Source organism: Aphis gossypii, chromosome 2, assembly GCF_020184175.1.
Source record: "Aphis gossypii isolate Hap1 chromosome 2, ASM2018417v2, whole genome shotgun sequence".
In the NCBI taxonomy this organism is placed as follows: Eukaryota; Metazoa; Arthropoda; class Insecta; order Hemiptera; family Aphididae; genus Aphis; species Aphis gossypii.
In genome coordinates, this window is record NC_065531.1 from 49,590,111 (window position 1) to 49,611,070 (window position 20,960).

Genomic DNA, 20,960 nt, shown 5'->3' on the forward strand with positions numbered 1-20,960 from the left:
TTGAATGTTGTTTATTTTTGTTTAGATTAAAAAAATAATATTTTTTTAATAGAAACTGTAAGTCTACACATAATCGTAAAATGTAGCATTCAAAGTAGGGAATTTTGTGCTATTTAAAATTATTAGTAATTAAGTTACATTTGAAAACTATTGTAGTGTTGGTATCTTTTGCCACTATAAGTATTACTATCGAAATTAAACTGTTCACACAAATCTATGCCAAAATAATGGGTATTGTTTTTCATAATATTCAATATTAAAGGAAATCGTGGATATAATGGAATACAATTTTACCAGTATTGGTGTGTAGTGTTTAAATATTATGCTTTTCGTGTAATGGCCTTTTATACAAACAATTCTAGTGCTATCATATAGAAATCAGCTTAGAAGAAGATCGATAAAAACACAATATAAAAAATTTAAATATTATTAACTTAATTTTACAAGTAAAAGCAAACGTAAAACGCATTGTGTGTACGATAATATTACAAGTATATACCTATTGTTTATCTTAACAGTATATGATCTTCCACTGTGTTTTATTCTTTGAATTTAATTATGGCTTTATACGAGTAAATATTTATTTGTTTTTCGATTATACGTTTAATTTGGCTTTGGGGCGGAACAGTTGCAAACCAGTTTGTATATGCTCATCCAAGGTATACTACTAACGAACTTGCTGACATCAAACTACGTTTCCCATTGGACTGTGTTCGGAACCAGAAGTCATTGGAAACCCTAAGGAAACTATCTAAGTATTATATTATTATCTATATATTTCATTAAACAGTAATGCGCAAATGGAAAATGGTATTTAGACTAAACATGTTATTGCACGATTCAAGACATTATGCTTAGAATAATATGAGCAAGAAAGTGGTGGAAAATTAAAGGCTTTTATTATTATTTTCATATACAAAATCAAAACTTCACTTTGGAAATGTATAGTATAAAAAATGAGAAAATGGCTAGAAATACATAAAACAAAATCATATACAACTACATAATATTATATAATTAACAATAATAGAGATAAAAATATTAAATAAATATTAAGTGCCTATGCAAAGTGTATAATATAATATAATATTATTGGCGATTGTTTTTTTTGGTCGCATTTGTAACAGTTTATGTAATAACTAATAACCTATACCTCCAGTGCGGTGTTATAAAATAGGCATTTACACGCGACACGCCATCCTGACCTGTCCGGGGTCGGGTCGGAGTGGTCGGACTATATTGTGATAAAACAAAACACGACTGGGTACCGGACGTTTTTCAAAGGATTTTCACCATTGTTTTACGATATTTTTTCGCGGACAATCGTGATGCATGCACACGGGCACGCCGCGAACTGCGGTCGTATCGATTAAATCGCATTAATGCAAATTAAAATAAATCGTTGTAAATGGTAATGTTTTCTTTCTTTTTAACTTTCAGCACAATGTATACAATTGATAGTATACAACCCATACACACTGTCACGGTCTCGAAGGCGGCGGCACCAATGGGTATGATATTATATATTGTAATAATAGAAACACCATGTTAATGAAGTGTACGAGGTACACTGCAGACGGTACGTTTGTTATTTATCGGTGAAAATTCGCACAGTATAGGTACATTCACTATATACATTCGATACTCGGCATCGTTACAACGTTATGCGAAATGGCGAATTTCGTACACGTGTTTCGGCGGCCTAATTGATTATGTTCGTTAACACACAATATAATAATTACAAGTACCTACTTATTATATGTATATTATAATTGTGTCAACGCTGACCAACAAATAATAATTATGTCAATGCTGTTCGTATATGTAGTACGTGCGTTATAGTTATTTATAGGTATTTTCGTCCCTGGAGACCGTAAGGTCGTTGAGTGTAAAAATGTGCACGGTGTATACCTTATACCTACTAACAGGCTTGTGATATAATATTATACGTGCGTATGGTCGTCGTGTCCGTCAGTCGTCATAATTATTACCATCACATTGTTATCCTTTTAGTATATATATATATATATATATATATATATATATATTAAATATAATATACGCATTATGGAGGTATATATAGTAGGAAATCGAGCGAATCGTATATTATTCGTTCGGCAATGTCATCGTCATCGAATACGATCGTGTTAACATAATACTGAAGACGACATAGCCGTAAGTCACTATATACCTGCAACTGCGAACTATTACCATTCCGATAGATACAGTGTACTGCTCAGTATAGTATTATAGTGCTACCGATTCTCGCGCACAATTTATATGATCGCAAGCTCTCGACCCTGTCAATTTAATGGCCCATTAACGGTATACACGCACGATAGTTGTTTATGTTTAAACATAATGTACGTAACAATATATAATAATATATTGCCTACTACCTATTTCGTTTTGAGCTACGGTTGATCGCTGTTATTTTATATCGCGACCGACGGAGACGGTTTTACTGCTGCTACAGGTAATAATTATATACTACCTAGTACCTATAGGTATATTATTATTCTGTAGAAATCTGCGATTCTATGATTTTCGGGATCATATTTACTGGCTCAATACATTTTTATCAAAATTAAGAAACGTTATCTAATAATAGTTATGGTTTTTAGTACGCACGCAATATAAGCGTTTAAGTACATATACACAAGTTTAATACCTATGAAGGAAACTGTGGAAAAATCTTATATACTTATAAAATGTTGGTGCTTTTAAGAATTTAAATAAAAAAAGATTATTAATTAGTGCATATAGACTTAAATGTTTTAATAACTTATGTATTTTGTCAGAAAGTTTATTCGATAACAAAAAATCAGTTTATAATAATACATTTTAATATTTAAAGAAGTTAGAACGATTTTTTTTTATTTATTAAAAATTTTAAACAATAAAACTTAAACCAAAATAGATAAATATGAAAATATCTATAATTAATTTGAAGACGAGGGTGGCTATCCATTGATAAAACTCTTCGATGAATTTCAAATTTAAAAGAAATTGTCAACAAAAAAATGTTTATCCCACATTCTGTCCTTTTATACTTTTTGGATACATGATAGCATCAAGGTATACTTGAATACAATAGTACGTCGAAGAAAAACGCCATTGATAAAGAGTGTAGTTTCCTAATAATAATTAACTATTAGGTAACTACAATATTGTAATAGCATTGATGGACAAGGTACTCAACTAGTTCTAACTAGTTAAACACCAAAATTGTGTATCTAGTTACAAGATATATAAGATACTTTGCAATTTGTAACTGGTTACAAATTACAGTTACACAGCTAGTTACAGAAACTTTGTTATACCTATTTAAAGTTACAAGTTACTAAATTACATATTTATGTTTTTTTTTAAGAAAATAATGCACAACTAAATGTTTTAGATTCTGAACAAATAATGCTTCAATTTCAAACTTCAAGGGTGGTTTCCAATTATTTCAAAGTGAATATTAGTGGTGCATACTATAGGTCAAAAGTAAACATTTTCTAGTAGTTTTCAAAAAAATCGATTTTTTTATATGGTTGTAACTCAAAAACAAATTACTGTAAATAATTGAAATTATCATTAAATGTTTATATCAGAGTTAATCCCAGTGTTATCTATATACAGTTAAAGTTTCAAAATATTTTGTCGTTTTTAGAGTTATTTGTAAACAACTGAAATTTTCGATTTTTTTGAGTATTTTTCTTTGAAGAGACAATAAAAAAATGTTGGGCCAAAAAAAACCATAAAAATTCATAAAACTTTTTGTATTTATATCTAAGGTCAAAATATTCAACACCGAGTTTTCACCATAATTTATTGGAATATTATTAACAGTAGTTAAGTATTTTAAGTTTTAAAATATAAAAATAATTTGAGTATCAGAATATATATATAATATACTCATTACTTACGCTGGACAGTTTTCGGTAAGAGAATATAAACAATAATTTATTGAGCCATGATACGAAATTTGTTTAACCCACCCCCTTAAATTTTGTTAAAACCACTGCTGTACTTAATGTGAAAAATTTTCAGCTAGAACAGGGTTTTTTTTTTATTTTGTTCAGACCACATAGATTATTGTGGTTTTCGGATTGTACCTATACATCTACGTATTGTGGAAATACAAGAGGCATCACGGTATATTATGGCGCTACATGTCCAACGAAAATCTATGACTTATACATTATAATATTTTATACTATATATAAGTAAAACGTGCGTACGACGATGAAATTGTTCTTTTCGACGTTACAAAAGCGACGGATAGAAAAACAAGATTCTTATAGGTAGGCATGTATACGACTTACGGACGATGTTGCGAAACCGCTGCGAGAAAAATATATATATACAACTATACACACCATAATGATATTATAATAATATAACGATACACATTCTCATTGAATTGTATGAAATCTTCTTCGGCGGAAGAACGTCATTCCGGTGACCGCTGTAAATGGACTGTTGACACACGCGCTGAACAGTTTCCGACGCGGGTGCGGATAAATAAGTCGTTTCGACATCATCGCGAAAACAATTAACATAAAGGCGTCACATCACATCAGAACGGCTTGCACATAAAATATGCATTATTAAACGTTTTGAATGCGATTTTCAGTGTGTACGGAAACATCGTGTGTACTGCAAAAATCGTGTGCGCATACCAACGATCGCACCGATAGATTTATACGATTTTAATGCGACGGTACGATAACTATAAAATATTTATTCGCGAGCTCACACACATTTTTCTGCTCCGCGTACCTATATGTATATAAATCGCGAACTGTACCTATCATTACAAATTACGATATAACGATAAAATATTATCATTTATCATTATTACTGTGTCATTGGTCGTGGTCGATCCGTACACATCATATTATATATACATGATTATAAATTATTACAATAATTATATTACATGGTTTGAGCCTTGGGCCTTGGAGTGGTCCACCCCTCACCGTAAGTACGTAATATAGCGTATAGTATGTCATTATTTAACGGGCGCCACGTATTTTAATATTATGCTTGTAGTATACGTAATATATTATGATATTATTATACGATTTATGTACAGACGACACGACTGCCGCACGACAACCGGATGATTGCAAACTAAATACGTTATACTGAAATCCTATACGCCACCGACTTGGACATCTCCGCCAAATAGGTCTTTCAGATCGTATATATAGACTGAAATCCGATATAGGTTTCCGCGTCGTGACAAAATAATATGCACTTGAAATCGCGCGTTCCATTCTATGTAAGTAATATATTATATATATTATATATATTAAAATATAATATTATATTTCGTACCGGCGGAAATAGGCTGCAGTCTTGTCAATCATATTTTTTTATGTACAATTGACACGGTATGTTATATGCGTTTTTTTATTGCAGCAGTGCATTTTTCAGACTGGATAATATAAGCCCAACGTCTGTACCGTGTTTAACCCAAAATCTGTTGTTTTATCAAATCTCGTTAATATTTTAACTTGATTATTATTTTAATGTCCATATATTACTTATACGTTTCTAGAGTTTTTATATTCTACAGAAGTTGCGACACGCGTTACTTTATGCCTAACATCTATGTATTTCATAAAAGGCAAAGTTTTTTCAACACTACATAACACATATTATTATATCGTACAGCAACACGCACACTACAAATGTTATGGACGTTTAAAAACAACGCTAGAAAATAGAATTTTTTTTCAAAATCTCCGGTAACGGACATTACACCATTGTTATATATATATATATACACACACGTACTATGCGATTTTAATATAATCTATAAGATAATATAGTATAATAATAAAAGCGTATATGGGTGTGAACAAGTGTCTTGACGTTTATATAGGTATATCGCTGTATTATATACGTATGTATAAATATATATGATTTAATGAAAACGTTCTCGGTGAAACAATAATCAGGAAAATGTCGTCCGCATTATAAATAAGAAATCGCGATTCTCAGACGTTTCACACTTCATATTATTAAAGAAAAAAAACTCGTACAATAATTATAATTGCGACTCTCGATAATTTATTGGCTACGAAATACTACACAGGCCAATTTATTATATACATTTATACGATACACAGTTGGTTGTCTGTCAATCAAAGTTGCTCACTGCTCCACTAAAATTCACGCAACATCTGCGCAACGACAACGCATACAAACGCCCAAATATGGTCCGTAATTATCTCACGATTAGACATTATACATTATAGTGCGTACATTATACAAACGTTTCAACTAAAAAAAAAAAAAACTTTAATTCACATCACACTTTAAACAAACACAATGTTATTATATATTGTCATTTTCAATATACGCACGCGGTTTTCGAGAATAGAAATTACCATAATATTCGAGTCTTGTGTTTTTGATTATATTTTAGTAAACACTGGTTTTTCTTTTCCTATCTTTACATTCCACGATCAAACCATCTGGTAATATTTGTATTGTATACATCCACCGGAATAAAATATTATATTCTTCGATTTTGAAGATAATCATCTTATATATCTTATTCGTTACGGTGAGCGGTGAAACATTCTTTGGTTTATACCAGAATAATATCTCGACGGAAAATCATTCAATTTGAAACTAATTTATCGTCAGTATGTATGTATATTCTTACATAAAGTACATACTGCGTTAGTTCAGTCCAGAAATAATATTGTGAAATCACGAAAAGAAAATTATATATGTTATAATAAAACAAAATAAGAAATTTCATCAATGGAGACTCCACTGTACTACTGTAATATAAGCACAGAATAATATATTTAAAAATGAGCTACATGAAGTTGGCTAAAATACATTCACTTCATGATCGTATGAATCAACTCGAACCTATTTTAATGGAGAATATAGAAGGTAGTATTTTTTTTTTGTTATTGCAATAAGAAATCAACATTTTTTTTTTTGCATAGTAACATTCTAATTCTAAAATTTAAGTGGATTATTTTTGATTAGTGAATACATTTTTACTACGAATATTGTATTATTGTCAATGAATAATTAGTTAGACAATGTACCTATTATTTACTTTATTATTTATTTTAATTATATCTGAACTTTTCATACAGAATTTAGTATTTACACTATAGGTATACGACTATAGGAACGTTCGGCGATATTATATAACATCAACTAAAATATACTTTAATGACTTATGAAATACAAGCAATTCGTATCGTGGATTAAAAAAATAAAATAAGAGAGGCCTATAACTGTGACGGCCGTACTACACGTATACACATGCGCAATATGCCCGTCGAATACCACCGAGGGGCTTTTGCACCCACACCTAGTCCGTGACACACCCGAAGTCGTCAACAACGTAAAGACCGCGTCTTCGTCTTGGCGAACTTGGCGAGGTTATACACACGTGTTTTTTTTCGTTTCGACGTCTCTTCGTCAGCGATCGACCGACCGACCCCACGCGCATATATAGGTCACCGTGTGCAACGTCTTTCCGTGATCACTGTGTGTGTGTGTTGGCGTATATTATTATGGTATTTCGACGAAACCGAAGAAAAACGTAAAAAAATCATCTTAAATACCACCCGCGGCACGCGTCAGTTATAATAACGAACGTATATATATATATATGATATTTATTAAATAGGTACGTGCTCACGTTCTTGAAAGGCGCGATGCATTTAATATCATAGCTGAAGCCTGACAATAATTATAATTATAAAACGACAGACGATAAAAAAAAAAACCATCATAATATTATAGCTACCGAATTCCTCGGAGTCATATCCATTACCACGACTAGATCATAACATAATATTATACCTATACACAATATTATACTGCACTGCAGTGGACGACGGGTGTGTTATTATTTTTTCAACGTTCCGTCACCGCCGTACGACCCGCGACCGTGTAAGTAATCTATACTCGTTGCGATTTATAAACGTTATATAATAACGTATATAATTTATAATGACGGTCGTTTCGATCCGTCAGTGGATGAGTTTCCGAAAGAAATGTCATCGCACTATTTATGGATATATCGTGTTACACGCCGCCACCGCCGCACACGTTGATATTATTATATTTGACCGTGTGGTGGCGGTATGATAATTATTAGCTCCAGCGAAAACTCCGCCTTTTCCCGTTCATGACGATTCCGCCGCCGTAATCGATATTAATATTATTATACCATATAGTCGAGCCTCGTGCCTATATAGAACCGGTTGGCCGTGGACCATAGCCACCGAGTCGGGGGCTGTTTTTGTCTTGTTTTTTTTTCCATCATCTCTCTTCGATCGGCTAACGAGAAAATTTTAATATATTATTATGCAAAACGATATAAAAGACCGTCGTCTACAGCGATATCTCGTCATCAATCGGAAGACCGTATAATTTTTTTATTTCCCGAAAACAATGCAACATCGCAGTGTATAATATAAAATCATATATTATTATATACCTAAACACTTGTCTGCATTAGCAATTATTCCGTTCGCATATCCATTAAAAAACAAAACGTCACAGATCTTCTTTTTTTTACTATTTTATTCCCACGGATTATACGTACCTATGTTTTATAATGTTATACGTAAATTAATTTTATTATAATAAATGATGATTATTCACAACATCACCATCGTTCGAGTCGTTGACTCTCCCAATGATATGGAGACTTCAACCGCGTCAGCTACAAAACGAATTTGGCGGTGAATACCATATATTGTCGATGCAAATACTTAACCAAAATAACAAATATTGAGATAATTATCAAAACGGTTCAAAAACTGTTTCGTAAGTATTTCTTTATTTTTTTTTTTTTTGCCACTGGTGTTATAATCAACCAATCGGCATTTGAAATCATTTAAGAAATTATAAACACTCTAACACATACGAGTATAATATGAGCAATTTTGTTCTTGGGAAAATACAAATTGGTAGTTATTATATCATAATTAAATTAAAAATTGTTATAACCATACTAACGAGTCAAAAATAAATAATTTTTAAATTAAAAAAAATTAATTAAAATTTTAAAATTTTCAATGTACAATCATTATAAATACAATTATTTAGCATAGTAATAATTATAAGTATCTGAGGGGAACAATAATATATTACTTCATAGTTAAATTTTAAATATTTTTACTTATTACTATTTATTTTACAAATGTATATAAAATATACATAATGTAAATAAAATGTATATTTTTTAGTTATTATTATTTAAAGTTTTATATTATTTTTTTTCTTTTCTCATGTATAAAGTCATTGGACATCATAATGAGCCATAAGTACCTACATAAGAACAAAAATATACTTCGCATTAGCCAACATTTTATTGAAATAATAATATATAATTGTATTTTGACGTAAAATAGTGATATAATAATTAATATAAGTATGCAGAAAAATAAATAGAATGTAAACTAATATAGACATAATTATTATAATATCAAATATTTTTAAATAACAGCTGCCACGCAACAACAATATTATTATAATATTTACAATAATCGTTTCGATTGAGTTGTAAAATAAACTATACGAGTATAGACGAGGCGAGAAATTATTGGTAGTAGTTATTGGCATTATTTATTTATTTTTTGTTGACAACTGACTTGGTAAATAATGATAATAATAACAGTAATGTGGATGAAAAATGAAAATAATCACTTTACAATATTATTGGTATAGTAATATATGATATAATATAATTCGCGTGGGCATACGCCGACCGTATTAAATCAGTGGGCATTCTTGTACTAGAATATTATATTATCATTATTATGATAAAATGTGTAGATAAGTCCAGTGCGTGGTTTATCAAGTGTTTATATCGTAATGACGTTATAATAATAATAAGAGTGTAATATACATCCTTCGGTAGTCGGCGGTCGAATATGATGCTGTATGCCTGTATCCATGCATATAATATTGTTATTATCTTCGCGTTCGTTGTAACTATATCATACTAAACACATATTATCGAGTCATGATAATTGTGTGGTACACAATATTATTATTATACGTAATATAATAAATATACGGAGTAATTGCACCTGAAAATGGTAATTTACGCCGATTTGGCCGATTCGGATGTGGGAGCGACGACGTATACAGGAATAAACAAAACTATTAAACCATTATATATATTATATACGCAGTTGAGCGACGTAAAAAATTTTGCAAAATATAAACTTCCTATACGAAAAAAATAAAAATAAAAGCGTATAAATAGAATAATAAGATATTATGATTAATTAGTATTATGCATATAATAAATATTAAGTTCATTATAACGTCATGATTATCGCATCGCGGTAAACCTATTATTATTCGTACGTCGGGGTGCGGACTACTGCGGAGGGAAATAACATTTTAATATATTTATGAATGCACACGATAATATATTATTCAATTATTGTGATATGTGCTGCTGTCGTCGTCGCACGAGTGCAGGAGTGTCCCGATCGGGCATCATTTTTTTTTATTTTCGTAAGAAACCGCGATCGCGAAACAAAGAGATGGGCGTGAGAAACCGCAAACGCTGTACATCATCATTCGTGCACAGCTCTATATAATATAATGTATAATACATACAATGTAGGCACACTGTGTATAAAATATGTAATATGTAATATCGTATATATTATTATGTTGTGGTCGATGTGTTCACTTCGCCAAGTCTGCAGATGTGTGCAATAATATATTGTACGCGCGTATTTTTGTTGTTTTACAATAAATTTTGGAATTTTTCGACGCAGAAATCATCGCGTCCGGAATATTAATACTGCTAATAATAAAAATAATATTATTATAACACTCGTGTGCATGATAATATCCGTTTTGGTGCGTAGGCGTTATGTTATATATGTACAGTTCGCGAATTTCCAAACAGAAAGTAATAATTATTTTTGTTGCCGTACCCATTACGTCTAACAGTCGAAATTATATTATTATTTACGGACGGCCACAGTAGCATTCCTCCGAATCGACATGCCACGTGTGCAAAGACTACGGCGCGGCACACGTTATAGAAAATCTTAATTGAAATTGTACATATTTGGTGGCGTTGAGATATTGCGCCGTGTTAAACAATCGCCCACCACCTCATCGAATCTTAAAATATTTTATTTTTTTTATTCTCCCCGGTTTAGTCACGCCCCAGTGTAATCTAATTTTTTCCTATGGCAACGATAGTAACGATAATATGAATTTCCTTCATCTAAGATTTGATATTTACGACATTCGGTTTGTTGTATTAGGTTGTAATCAAATAGTAGAAAATACAAATCAAAAACAGTAGTAAATTAATAAAAACTACAAAAGAAAGATCATAATTAAACTGTTCATAGATTTTCTTTCTCTTAAGAACCAAATGAACCAATAATAGTTTTGTAAACATGAACAACATTGAATTACACCTAGAAGTATTAACCAAGTCGAGAGACCTGCATGTGCTCAGCCTAAACTGAATTCATTCCTTAAAACGAATAAGAACACGCATCAGAGGTACCCAAATTTGATTTTCACAAATTATCGTGCAAAAAGGGTCGGAAAATCAAAACCACTTTCCAAGAAAATTAAAACCGCTGCCAAACGACTCGAAAACGAACTTTTAAAATATAGTTTATTAGATGTATTATATATATATATAAATACTCGTAACTATAATATGCAAAAACGATATGTTATTCGACGCGCACACAATTTACACGAAGACGCGCACGCGTGCAGACACACGCCAGTCAGAACGGCCTATACTACGTGGAGGTGTACGATACACACCACGCATACATAATTATACATTTATATGTACATGTATATATAGATAACAGTGTTGATGAATCGCACGATTTACAGGTACTTAACTTTATAATATACATTTTAATGTATATTTTACTCGTTAATTTTATATATATATGTATAGTGCTAAATTTGTCAAAAAATGAATTGATTATATTATTGAGGACGTTCTGCCCACCTATACGTGACTTTTCGTCCCGAGTACGCGCAATTAAGAAATTTGCATTCAGTAGAGCTGATTTCGTTGTATATTTATGTCTTATACACATTAATTTTAAAGTGAATTTAACTATATCTGCGTTAAAAGTAAATTACGAGTATTTTTAAATGTATTATTATTTATTACTCATAACTAGTTTCAAAATTTAAACATCGAAATCAACTTAACGAGAGAACACTTATAATATTCTTACTTCTAGAATTTGTAATAGGTAATCAACTGTAGTATAATCTTTAATAACACAAAATTGGTATTGATGAATACAAATCGCTTAAATGTTGTACATTTATGTAAAGGTGTCACTGAACTTAAAAAAAATGAATTAAAGCAAAACTTCGAGTGTATCATTTCAACCCACAAGTATTTTACTTTTTCGAGAAAAATCATTTGTTTAACATCTAAAGGAAATATTTATAACGCAATACATTTATATTTTATTACACGAGATTTAATTTGAGTATCGTGTACGAATAGTACCTATGCTGAAGCTATGTATATATTATTGATAGGTAATTATTTTATATTCATATTGTCTATAATGTTTAAACCATATAAATAAATACTGATTAATCTCATGTTTTAATTTAGAAATCATAGATAGTCTGGTATGAATTTCAAACTGTTAAAGCCGTTCAACCCTCGTCCAAATTTTTAAAAAGTTTTCAAAACCTGAAAATAGGATTTTTTAAGACATTTGATGCTTTACCTGCCAATAAAAAGTGTATCAGATAACGCAGTTCCCCTGCATACATATTGATGTATTTATACATTGCAAGCTGGTTTACTTTAATAGCTGTATACGCGTTTAACGACGTATGTGGTATGATGGTGTCTCGTCAGTCGTGAGCCAGCAGTCATAACTCATAAGTCATTGTCTGGATGGTGTATTGACGATCTCGCGCAAAGATATGTATTTTATTATTTTATAAAATAAAAAAAAAATAGTGAAAAATAGTGAAAAATACCCACTCGCGCGTTAATCGACTTCCGAATCGACGCCACCCGCATACGCGTACAGCAAGCGCGAAATTCGCTGTAATTGAATTATGCTAGGTAACTTATTACTTAATTATATAGGTACTATGATAAAATTATGTCACGATAAAAAATTGTCTCTCCTTATAGTTTCACTCGATCCGCAACGTGTTAAATGTTATTTGGATAGTGCTATATTATATTTAATATTAAGCATATCTACGCATAAGTACGAAGCTCGGGTGCATACAATATTGTTATGGAACATGAATACATCGTATTACAGCTGGGATCTCAGAATTACGGACCACGACAAATTTTAACCGGCCCGTGGGCCCCATAGGACAGTAAATATACGAGTAGATATCTAAAATTTTAAAATTATATGTGTTAATAAACTTAGCTAAGTTATTAAACTTGACTCGCTAAGAGCATTTGATATTTTTTGTGGACCTTGAATAAAAAACTTAAGCGACCCCTGCAGTCATATTATACCGACGCTATCCTTGTAAATAAAGTATAGAGTTCTCGACTAAACTTCAGCCGGGTTCGGAAGGTCGACTGAATTTTGTTGAAATACGTTTGCCATTGAATCGAATGCTCAAAATTTTTTATCAGAAGTTCAGTGGTCAATAATTAGGAACCACCATCATGACAATCCAGTCATCGATACGGAGATTAATATTAACCGCACAACGTATTAATTTATGTGTATATAACAAAATATTTATATCGCGTAGGTAACCCGTATAAGGCGAGAGTTTATCGGGACCCGAAACTTTAAAACTCACATAATATTTTACAAACCTATAAGTTATATATTTTAATAATATTTATAATATATACTCATGACGTGTAAGCAGTCACGGCCGAACCCGTTCGCCGGAGAGACAAGCGCAATTTTTTTTTTACACGGAATAGGTACCACATTTATAATATACTTAGGTCGTATAGCCACGTGTAGGACGAATACAAATGTTATAATATTATATGTAGGTACGTCTCGCCATGTATTTTATTGTACTTCCACGCGACTCGCATTGAATGGTTTATAATATAATATATTATGCGCCTTTAGCCAGTACACACGTAAGTGCTAACGCGCGCACTTATAATATAATATATATATGGCTGAAAGAATTGATTTGTTCGTCTTGGATGCAGGTGTGTACATCGCTAATTATTTAAACACGGAATATATATTATTTACACCGTCGGCGGACGGTGCAAATACGTATCGAGAGCGACACGTTGTTCATTTTCAAGCGGATTTATATTATAACACTGTACGGCATACAATAATAATATTCTCCTGCAATTCGTATACATGATTCGTTTTCGATCGCGATTTGTCAGAAGAATATAATTTAAATTTAATATCGAATAAATTATTGACTCCGAGTAATTTTTCCGTATATGTGTGAAGTTTATCCCATATAAAACATATTAAATTAGGGACTGAAAAAGTAGAATCGTACCGAATAGAAACAGTTCTGAAATCAGATATTTGCAGGAACTCAGATTTAGAAACAGATCCACAATAACGACATTTTGATAGTTGCCGATAGTCCTTAAAGTATTTTACAATGTTTCTGGCAGTGGTTTTATTCCCGATTCATGTTCAAAAATTTATATTGGCCGTGGTAAAATTAGGTATCAAACAAAACGGCTGATATTTTAAAGAACAGAACAACGTTTTTGGGTTTTTTATGAGGCGTACATGTTTTGTGCTGAAACAGGAACTGTATTGCGCTATACTTGTATTCACCGAACCGAATACGAAAAAATCAAAAGGTTCTAATCCCTGATATATGTATATATTATATACTACATATTATGATAAATAAAATATAATGATGTTGAAGTATGTGCCATTAAAGGCTAATAAGAACAAACTGCCGCCGCTGAGAACGCTATGACAATATATTTTATAAGTACACGCCTCTCTTCATCCAACTGTTTATCCCTACTTTTGGAATTTCAGAATCATATCACCTCATATTAACTGGTTAAAATGTACATATGCATATAGCTTCCGTACACGTGCTCGTGCGTAATACATTTGTGACGGTAGTCCGCGAATCGATAATATGACTTACTGAATAATATAATATCGTGTACTTACATTATTATTATGTATATATTATTATACGCGTTAATATTCACGCGCGCGTACATTATTATTATGTTATAACTAACTTATAATACAGTCAATGATCCATTTTGTTTTTGCAACCGTTTCGCTAACGCCACGAGGTGAATCGGGTTTTCATTGCAAGGACGAACCTTAATAGTATTTTCCAGGAACTAATTGTCGTCACATCATGATCATTTTTATGATTACGATTATAATGATGTTATATTATTATATATTATATACATATTATATACGAGCGAACTCGACGGCATTGCTACGGGGTTTTTTTTGTCATTTATTGTAATTCTTTTTTTCCACTACGGTTTTCTCCTTGCATATTATATACCTACTTCCTATTTCACCACATCGCACCCTCGGGTATAAACATGCGTATCACGCTCGATTGTCTCATATAAAAATATATTAATATTTAATACAAACCATCGCGGACGCCGGGTTGTCTTGTAAAATATGATGTTTATACCTATACGACGATCCCGCAATACTGCAGCAATATTTATGTAGTTGTACTGGATTAACGTGCACATAACAATATAGTCAGACCGGTGTGTTTCGCGAGATTTATACACCCGCGGCGGCGCAGTCTAGACGTATTATATGGGCAGTTGTAGGTACATAATAATACGTCGATTTGTCTACAAACGCGCAAATGGCCCCTGTTGCACGTATAAGGGATTATAACCAAGTCCTAACCAAATTTGGGTTGTACCTGCTACATAAACGTACAAAAAATGCGACGTATAGTAATGGATCGTTAAACCGTCGTCGTCGGTGTATAGTATTATCGGGGTGAATCCCTGGTGTCGTGGCACGAGACAGCGGCAATAATGGTCACGGATGCAGCAGCTCGCACTGTACCTATATATATATATAATCGTACACGCGCGTATAATATCAGTAAATAAACACGAGTGTGTGTGCGTGTATTTTTACGTGAGTACGAGCACGATGATATCCTTGTATAAAATTCCGGTATAGTTGTTTTTCGTTAATTACCAAAGAGGTCGCAGAGTCGGATGGATCTGCCGCGCCGAGATCGAGCCGTGCATACGTAACTATACGCCGGCCTGATACGTGTCCGCAATAATGTATTGACAGTTTCGTCCTCGGCATGTCAGTCGTGTGTCCGACACGGGCGGAAGGCAAGAAGAAAAAAAACGGAAAAAAAACATTGTTCGAATCCCATATAATAATCAATTAGCCCGACGAAGAGTATATAACAATAAAATGTCGATAAAAACGATAAGAGGAAAAAAATGATAAACATCGCGTACCTTCGTACATAGCTTATAGTATGCAGTATATATACCTATATATTATGTATATAATGAGTACAAGACGCGCGCTTTTTTTGCGTTTGTATACTCAGTGTGTATGAACACTGAAAATAACGAACATGTAATTTTGAAATTTACACGGTGACCGGTGACTGTAGAACGTGAAATAACCATTGTTGAAATTGCGACTTCCTAGTCTCATTTCAAGAACTAAAGTAATTATATTCCACTCACCGTATTAATGCAAATTTCGTATGCAAAAGTAAAGACCAATCTCAAACGTTTAAAGTAATAATAATGTCCAATTAACATTTATTGTGTCTTAACAAGACGTAATTACTCGGTATAGGTATCTACTATCTAATAAATAATATATACGTCATATTTTAAATTATATACTAGTATTGATAGTACGAATCAATTTGCAAATTTCAAAACATTAAGTCATACCTACTACAATTAATGTCTTGTTAATACGCTATAATTATCATAATTTAATGTATAATTAATAATAATTATCCTATTCAATAATTATGAACATGATTTTAAAATATCAACAAGGTATCATGGTAGGTTAAATATCCAAGGAAAACAGAAAGTATTCAGTCATAGGTTTAAACATAATTATGTTACATTATATTTAAATTATGTCTTAGAAATCTGTTCGTAATAAAAATAAATTAAGTAGATATTGGAATAATAAAACAAATTTAATAAATTTCAAGAACATAATTTATTCTTAGTAGATCATTTTTACTCGAATGACGTACGTCGGGATTCAAGTTACTCATATATTATACTATAAAAGTATCGTTTTTACATTAGTATTAACTGTTAAGTATTTATGAATAAGAAACGTATAGAAATTACGTAACACCGTTCATAACAAGTCGTAGTTATAATTTTATTATTTTTAATCACACCATAAGTCTAATATTTAGGTATATTGTATACTATAATATTATATACTTATTATACTGAAATTATTTATTGATAGAAGGTTATACATTATATAAGTATAATTGTAAATTGTAACCATGAGTTATTATTTGTTCTTCGTTTAAATTCTTTGTACAACTTGGTATAGATTTATCAATATAAAACGATTGAAGTGAAGAAAATATAAAATAATTTCTTTAACTTAATTGTAAACAAGTTCGATTAGATACACTTAAAAATAAAGATATCAACGAGTATATAAGTACCTATTTAATATAGACACTTTAAAATTTCCAACTTTACTAATTTTTATTTAAATGACAGGGTTTCTCGTTAGTTATGAATTAAATTTTAAATTTACAAATTTACGAACAACTTGCTTAAATAAATTAAATAAATGAACATCAATTTATTTTTATTTAAATTGCAATAATAATAATAATATAAATATAAAAATTTTTAATTTTCTATCGTTAATTTATAAACTATATGAAGTCTTGTCAGAGAATTTATAATAATTATTATAATATAATAGATACATTTATTTTTTGAAGAAATTAAAATAGCAAGCAATGATGAAACTACAAAGGGTTATTTATATGGTACGCAAATTTACCCCTTTAAGATAAACGTATGTAAAAACCCTTTTGAGAATTATCAATAAATTCTTGTTTATTGCACAAGATAAGAAGAAGCTAAGTGGACGTAGATGTATGAAAAACGTAGATAAATGAATGAATATAATTGTACATATTAAGTAAAATCGATTATGACCACGTGGGAAATTGCAACTGATTTTTGATTGAGCGTAGACAGAGACGTATTTATGATAAAGCTAAGCGGAGACAATCACATCATAACAGGTGGTACATTTTAAAATTATTTCCATTAATCATTTTTATATCTATTTTTATTCTCTTTATTTCTTTCTCTCTATACACACACAAGCGCGCGCGCGCGCACATATATAAATTAATATACATTTAGATGATATTTGCAAAATTAAAATTATTAAAACAATTGACATCAAGTTTTATGTAAACATAAAACTATATAAGTTGGTATAGGGTGGATCATACATGAATTTCGCTTTTACTTACGAAAATTGAATAATTTATTTTATTTACATAGGTATTTATAAGATTTCCATTGATTACTGTCCGTATATTTGTAGCTTATGGACTCAAAAACTACTTTTTTCAAACTTTCGGAAATTGTACTTGGAGATATCAGAAATATTTAGAAAATTTTCGCTTGAATTACATTCAAAAATATACCGAGTGCTATATCTAATCTAGAGGTGAATAGCTCATTTCGAGTGATTTTATTAATAAACTAGGTACATCGACTTATCGACTGACTATGAAACGAGATATACAAGAACCTATTGAAATACACCGATTTACCACCGTATAAACACCTAATATTTTTTCATTTCTTCTCAGGGGAAATCATGTTTTATAGTTGGTTATTATGTGAAAAATATATATAATATATCAAATTATACTATTATTCATACATGGTTATGAATCGAACTTATCATCAGAAATATATACTTTTACTATATCGAGAAATGAATTATTTATATTTGATCATAATATTATATATTACTTATTCACAATTTATTATTTTCTATGCAATTATTCCTATAATACGTCTCATAGACAACATAATTTTAAGTTAAAAACTTACTTGGCGAATGGTTCGCTGTCCAGCCGGTAATAGTTTTCGATGGGTTCAGTCTTGACCAGCCGCATTAGCTGTTTCTCGTCGACCACGACCACTCCCTGTTCAACGTCCGCGTGCTTCCATAGCACCGTCTGTTTACTGCTGCTCTTGGTCTTGTTGGCTTCCGCCTTGCGCTGCACTGCACCTTTGGCTGCGGCCCGGCCGCCTTTTTGGCCCGACGCGTTCATACGGCTACTGATCGCCCCGCTGCCAGCCGTCGGGTATATCAACATAGTTTGCGTATATGTGTTCACCACCGACGCGGTACTCGGGATCGATTGGTTAAAATTTATAATTTAGTAAAAATGTGTAAAACGGCAGTGATAACGATAAAACTTAACGGGTCTCGAAAACAACACCGTTAGCTGTATATAGTAGAAAACGTCCTAGAGACCACGGACGCGTTTGCTTGTTTGTTTGGCACCGGAATGAAAATATTCCGACGAAAAACCAAAAAAAAAAAAAAAACCGCGCGCGAACTCAAAATCGATATGTTATAATATTGTGTTACGCGTACTCCGACGAACGACTACGAAAACGTGTCCGAATTCGACGTAAGGGCGGCCTATGAAATCAGGACGAGAAACGACCGCTTAAACGTGTGATTCACCGGACTTTGTAATACCTACGATGACGATCGAAATAATCATGTAAACAATACTTGCAATGGTTTGTGATCACCAGATACGGCATATCCCCGTCGAGAGACGTCGACTACAGTTGACCGCGTACGCAAACAAACTGCCGCGGTTAAGTCCCGGTGGCGGTGATCGAGGCGATCTATAGGAGCGCGCGCGCTGAGGCTGCGGCGGTCGCCGGATGACGCGTAGTGGGAGAACCGACCTGAATATACGGCGGCAGAGACGTCCGTGCGGGAACTTTGATGTCGACGTCGTCACCGCGGCAATAACGATAATAATTTGTGCCTTTAATATTATCATTATTATTTTAATATCGTTGTCCGAATACGTTATCATTATTAATATGGATATACCAAAATAAAAATATATTTTAATTATAATAATTATGACGACGACGACGACGATTAAGTTTATAATAATATAATATAATTATAATATATTTTATGCTTTGAAACTCTGCAGTGTATTTGGTCGATTGCGTTTGGAATGTGTCCGTGGGCCGCAGCTAACGATATAGACTCTCACATACAAATACATACACACACACACACACACACACATGTCATATATAGATCCATAGAACTGCTTCACATCATCAAGGTATACGAGCGCTTTTTAGACGGAGGTCGGTTTTCTGGATTTCCAATGACACGAAATATCCAATTGGCCTGACAGTGTCCACATGATATCGTTTCATAAAAATAGCCATAATAGACATAATAGCTGCTGCGGTATTCTGCAGGTAAATACTATACGTTTTGTCATAAAGATAGGTATTCCATATAATAATACAGAAATCCCTCGTTATCCACGGAAGTTACGTTCCAGCAAAGTTGCGCGGATAACGAGTCCATAAAGCAATGTAAAAAAGGAGGTTAAGTTTTATTTTTTTTAATTTTAAAAATCACAACAACGTTAATATGTATTTTCTGCAACTGCATATTTGTTTAATTATTTTTTAATGTACACAACTAGTTTATTAGGTAATTATATATACAATATACATTATACATACAAGTCAGGAAGGATAAAAAATTATACATAGTTTTATAGTTATACCTAGTGATGTACAAAATTAATCGACTTAAATTATTTACAGTGCCGACAGCTGAGTGCTCATATAATACCTCAACGTCGGATAACGAGAGATTACTGTATTAGTAAATACTATAATTAAAGTATTGCAAATTGAAACA

The 20,960-nt window shown here is 31.9% G+C and overlaps 1 protein-coding gene across 1 annotated transcript in view; it reads right to left on the reverse strand.

Moving 5' to 3' along the window:
• Window positions 1–19,873, reverse strand: part of LOC114119268 (uncharacterized) — a 38,620-nt gene extending 18,747 nt beyond the window's left edge. The window contains exon 1 of the mRNA XM_027980774.2: window positions 19,088–19,873. Coding sequence (XP_027836575.2) covers window positions 19,088–19,356 — 269 coding nt within the window. The 5' untranslated portion in view covers window positions 19,357–19,873. The remainder of the gene's footprint in view (window positions 1–19,087) is intronic.
• Between the last annotated feature and the right edge of the window lie 1,087 nt (window positions 19,874–20,960).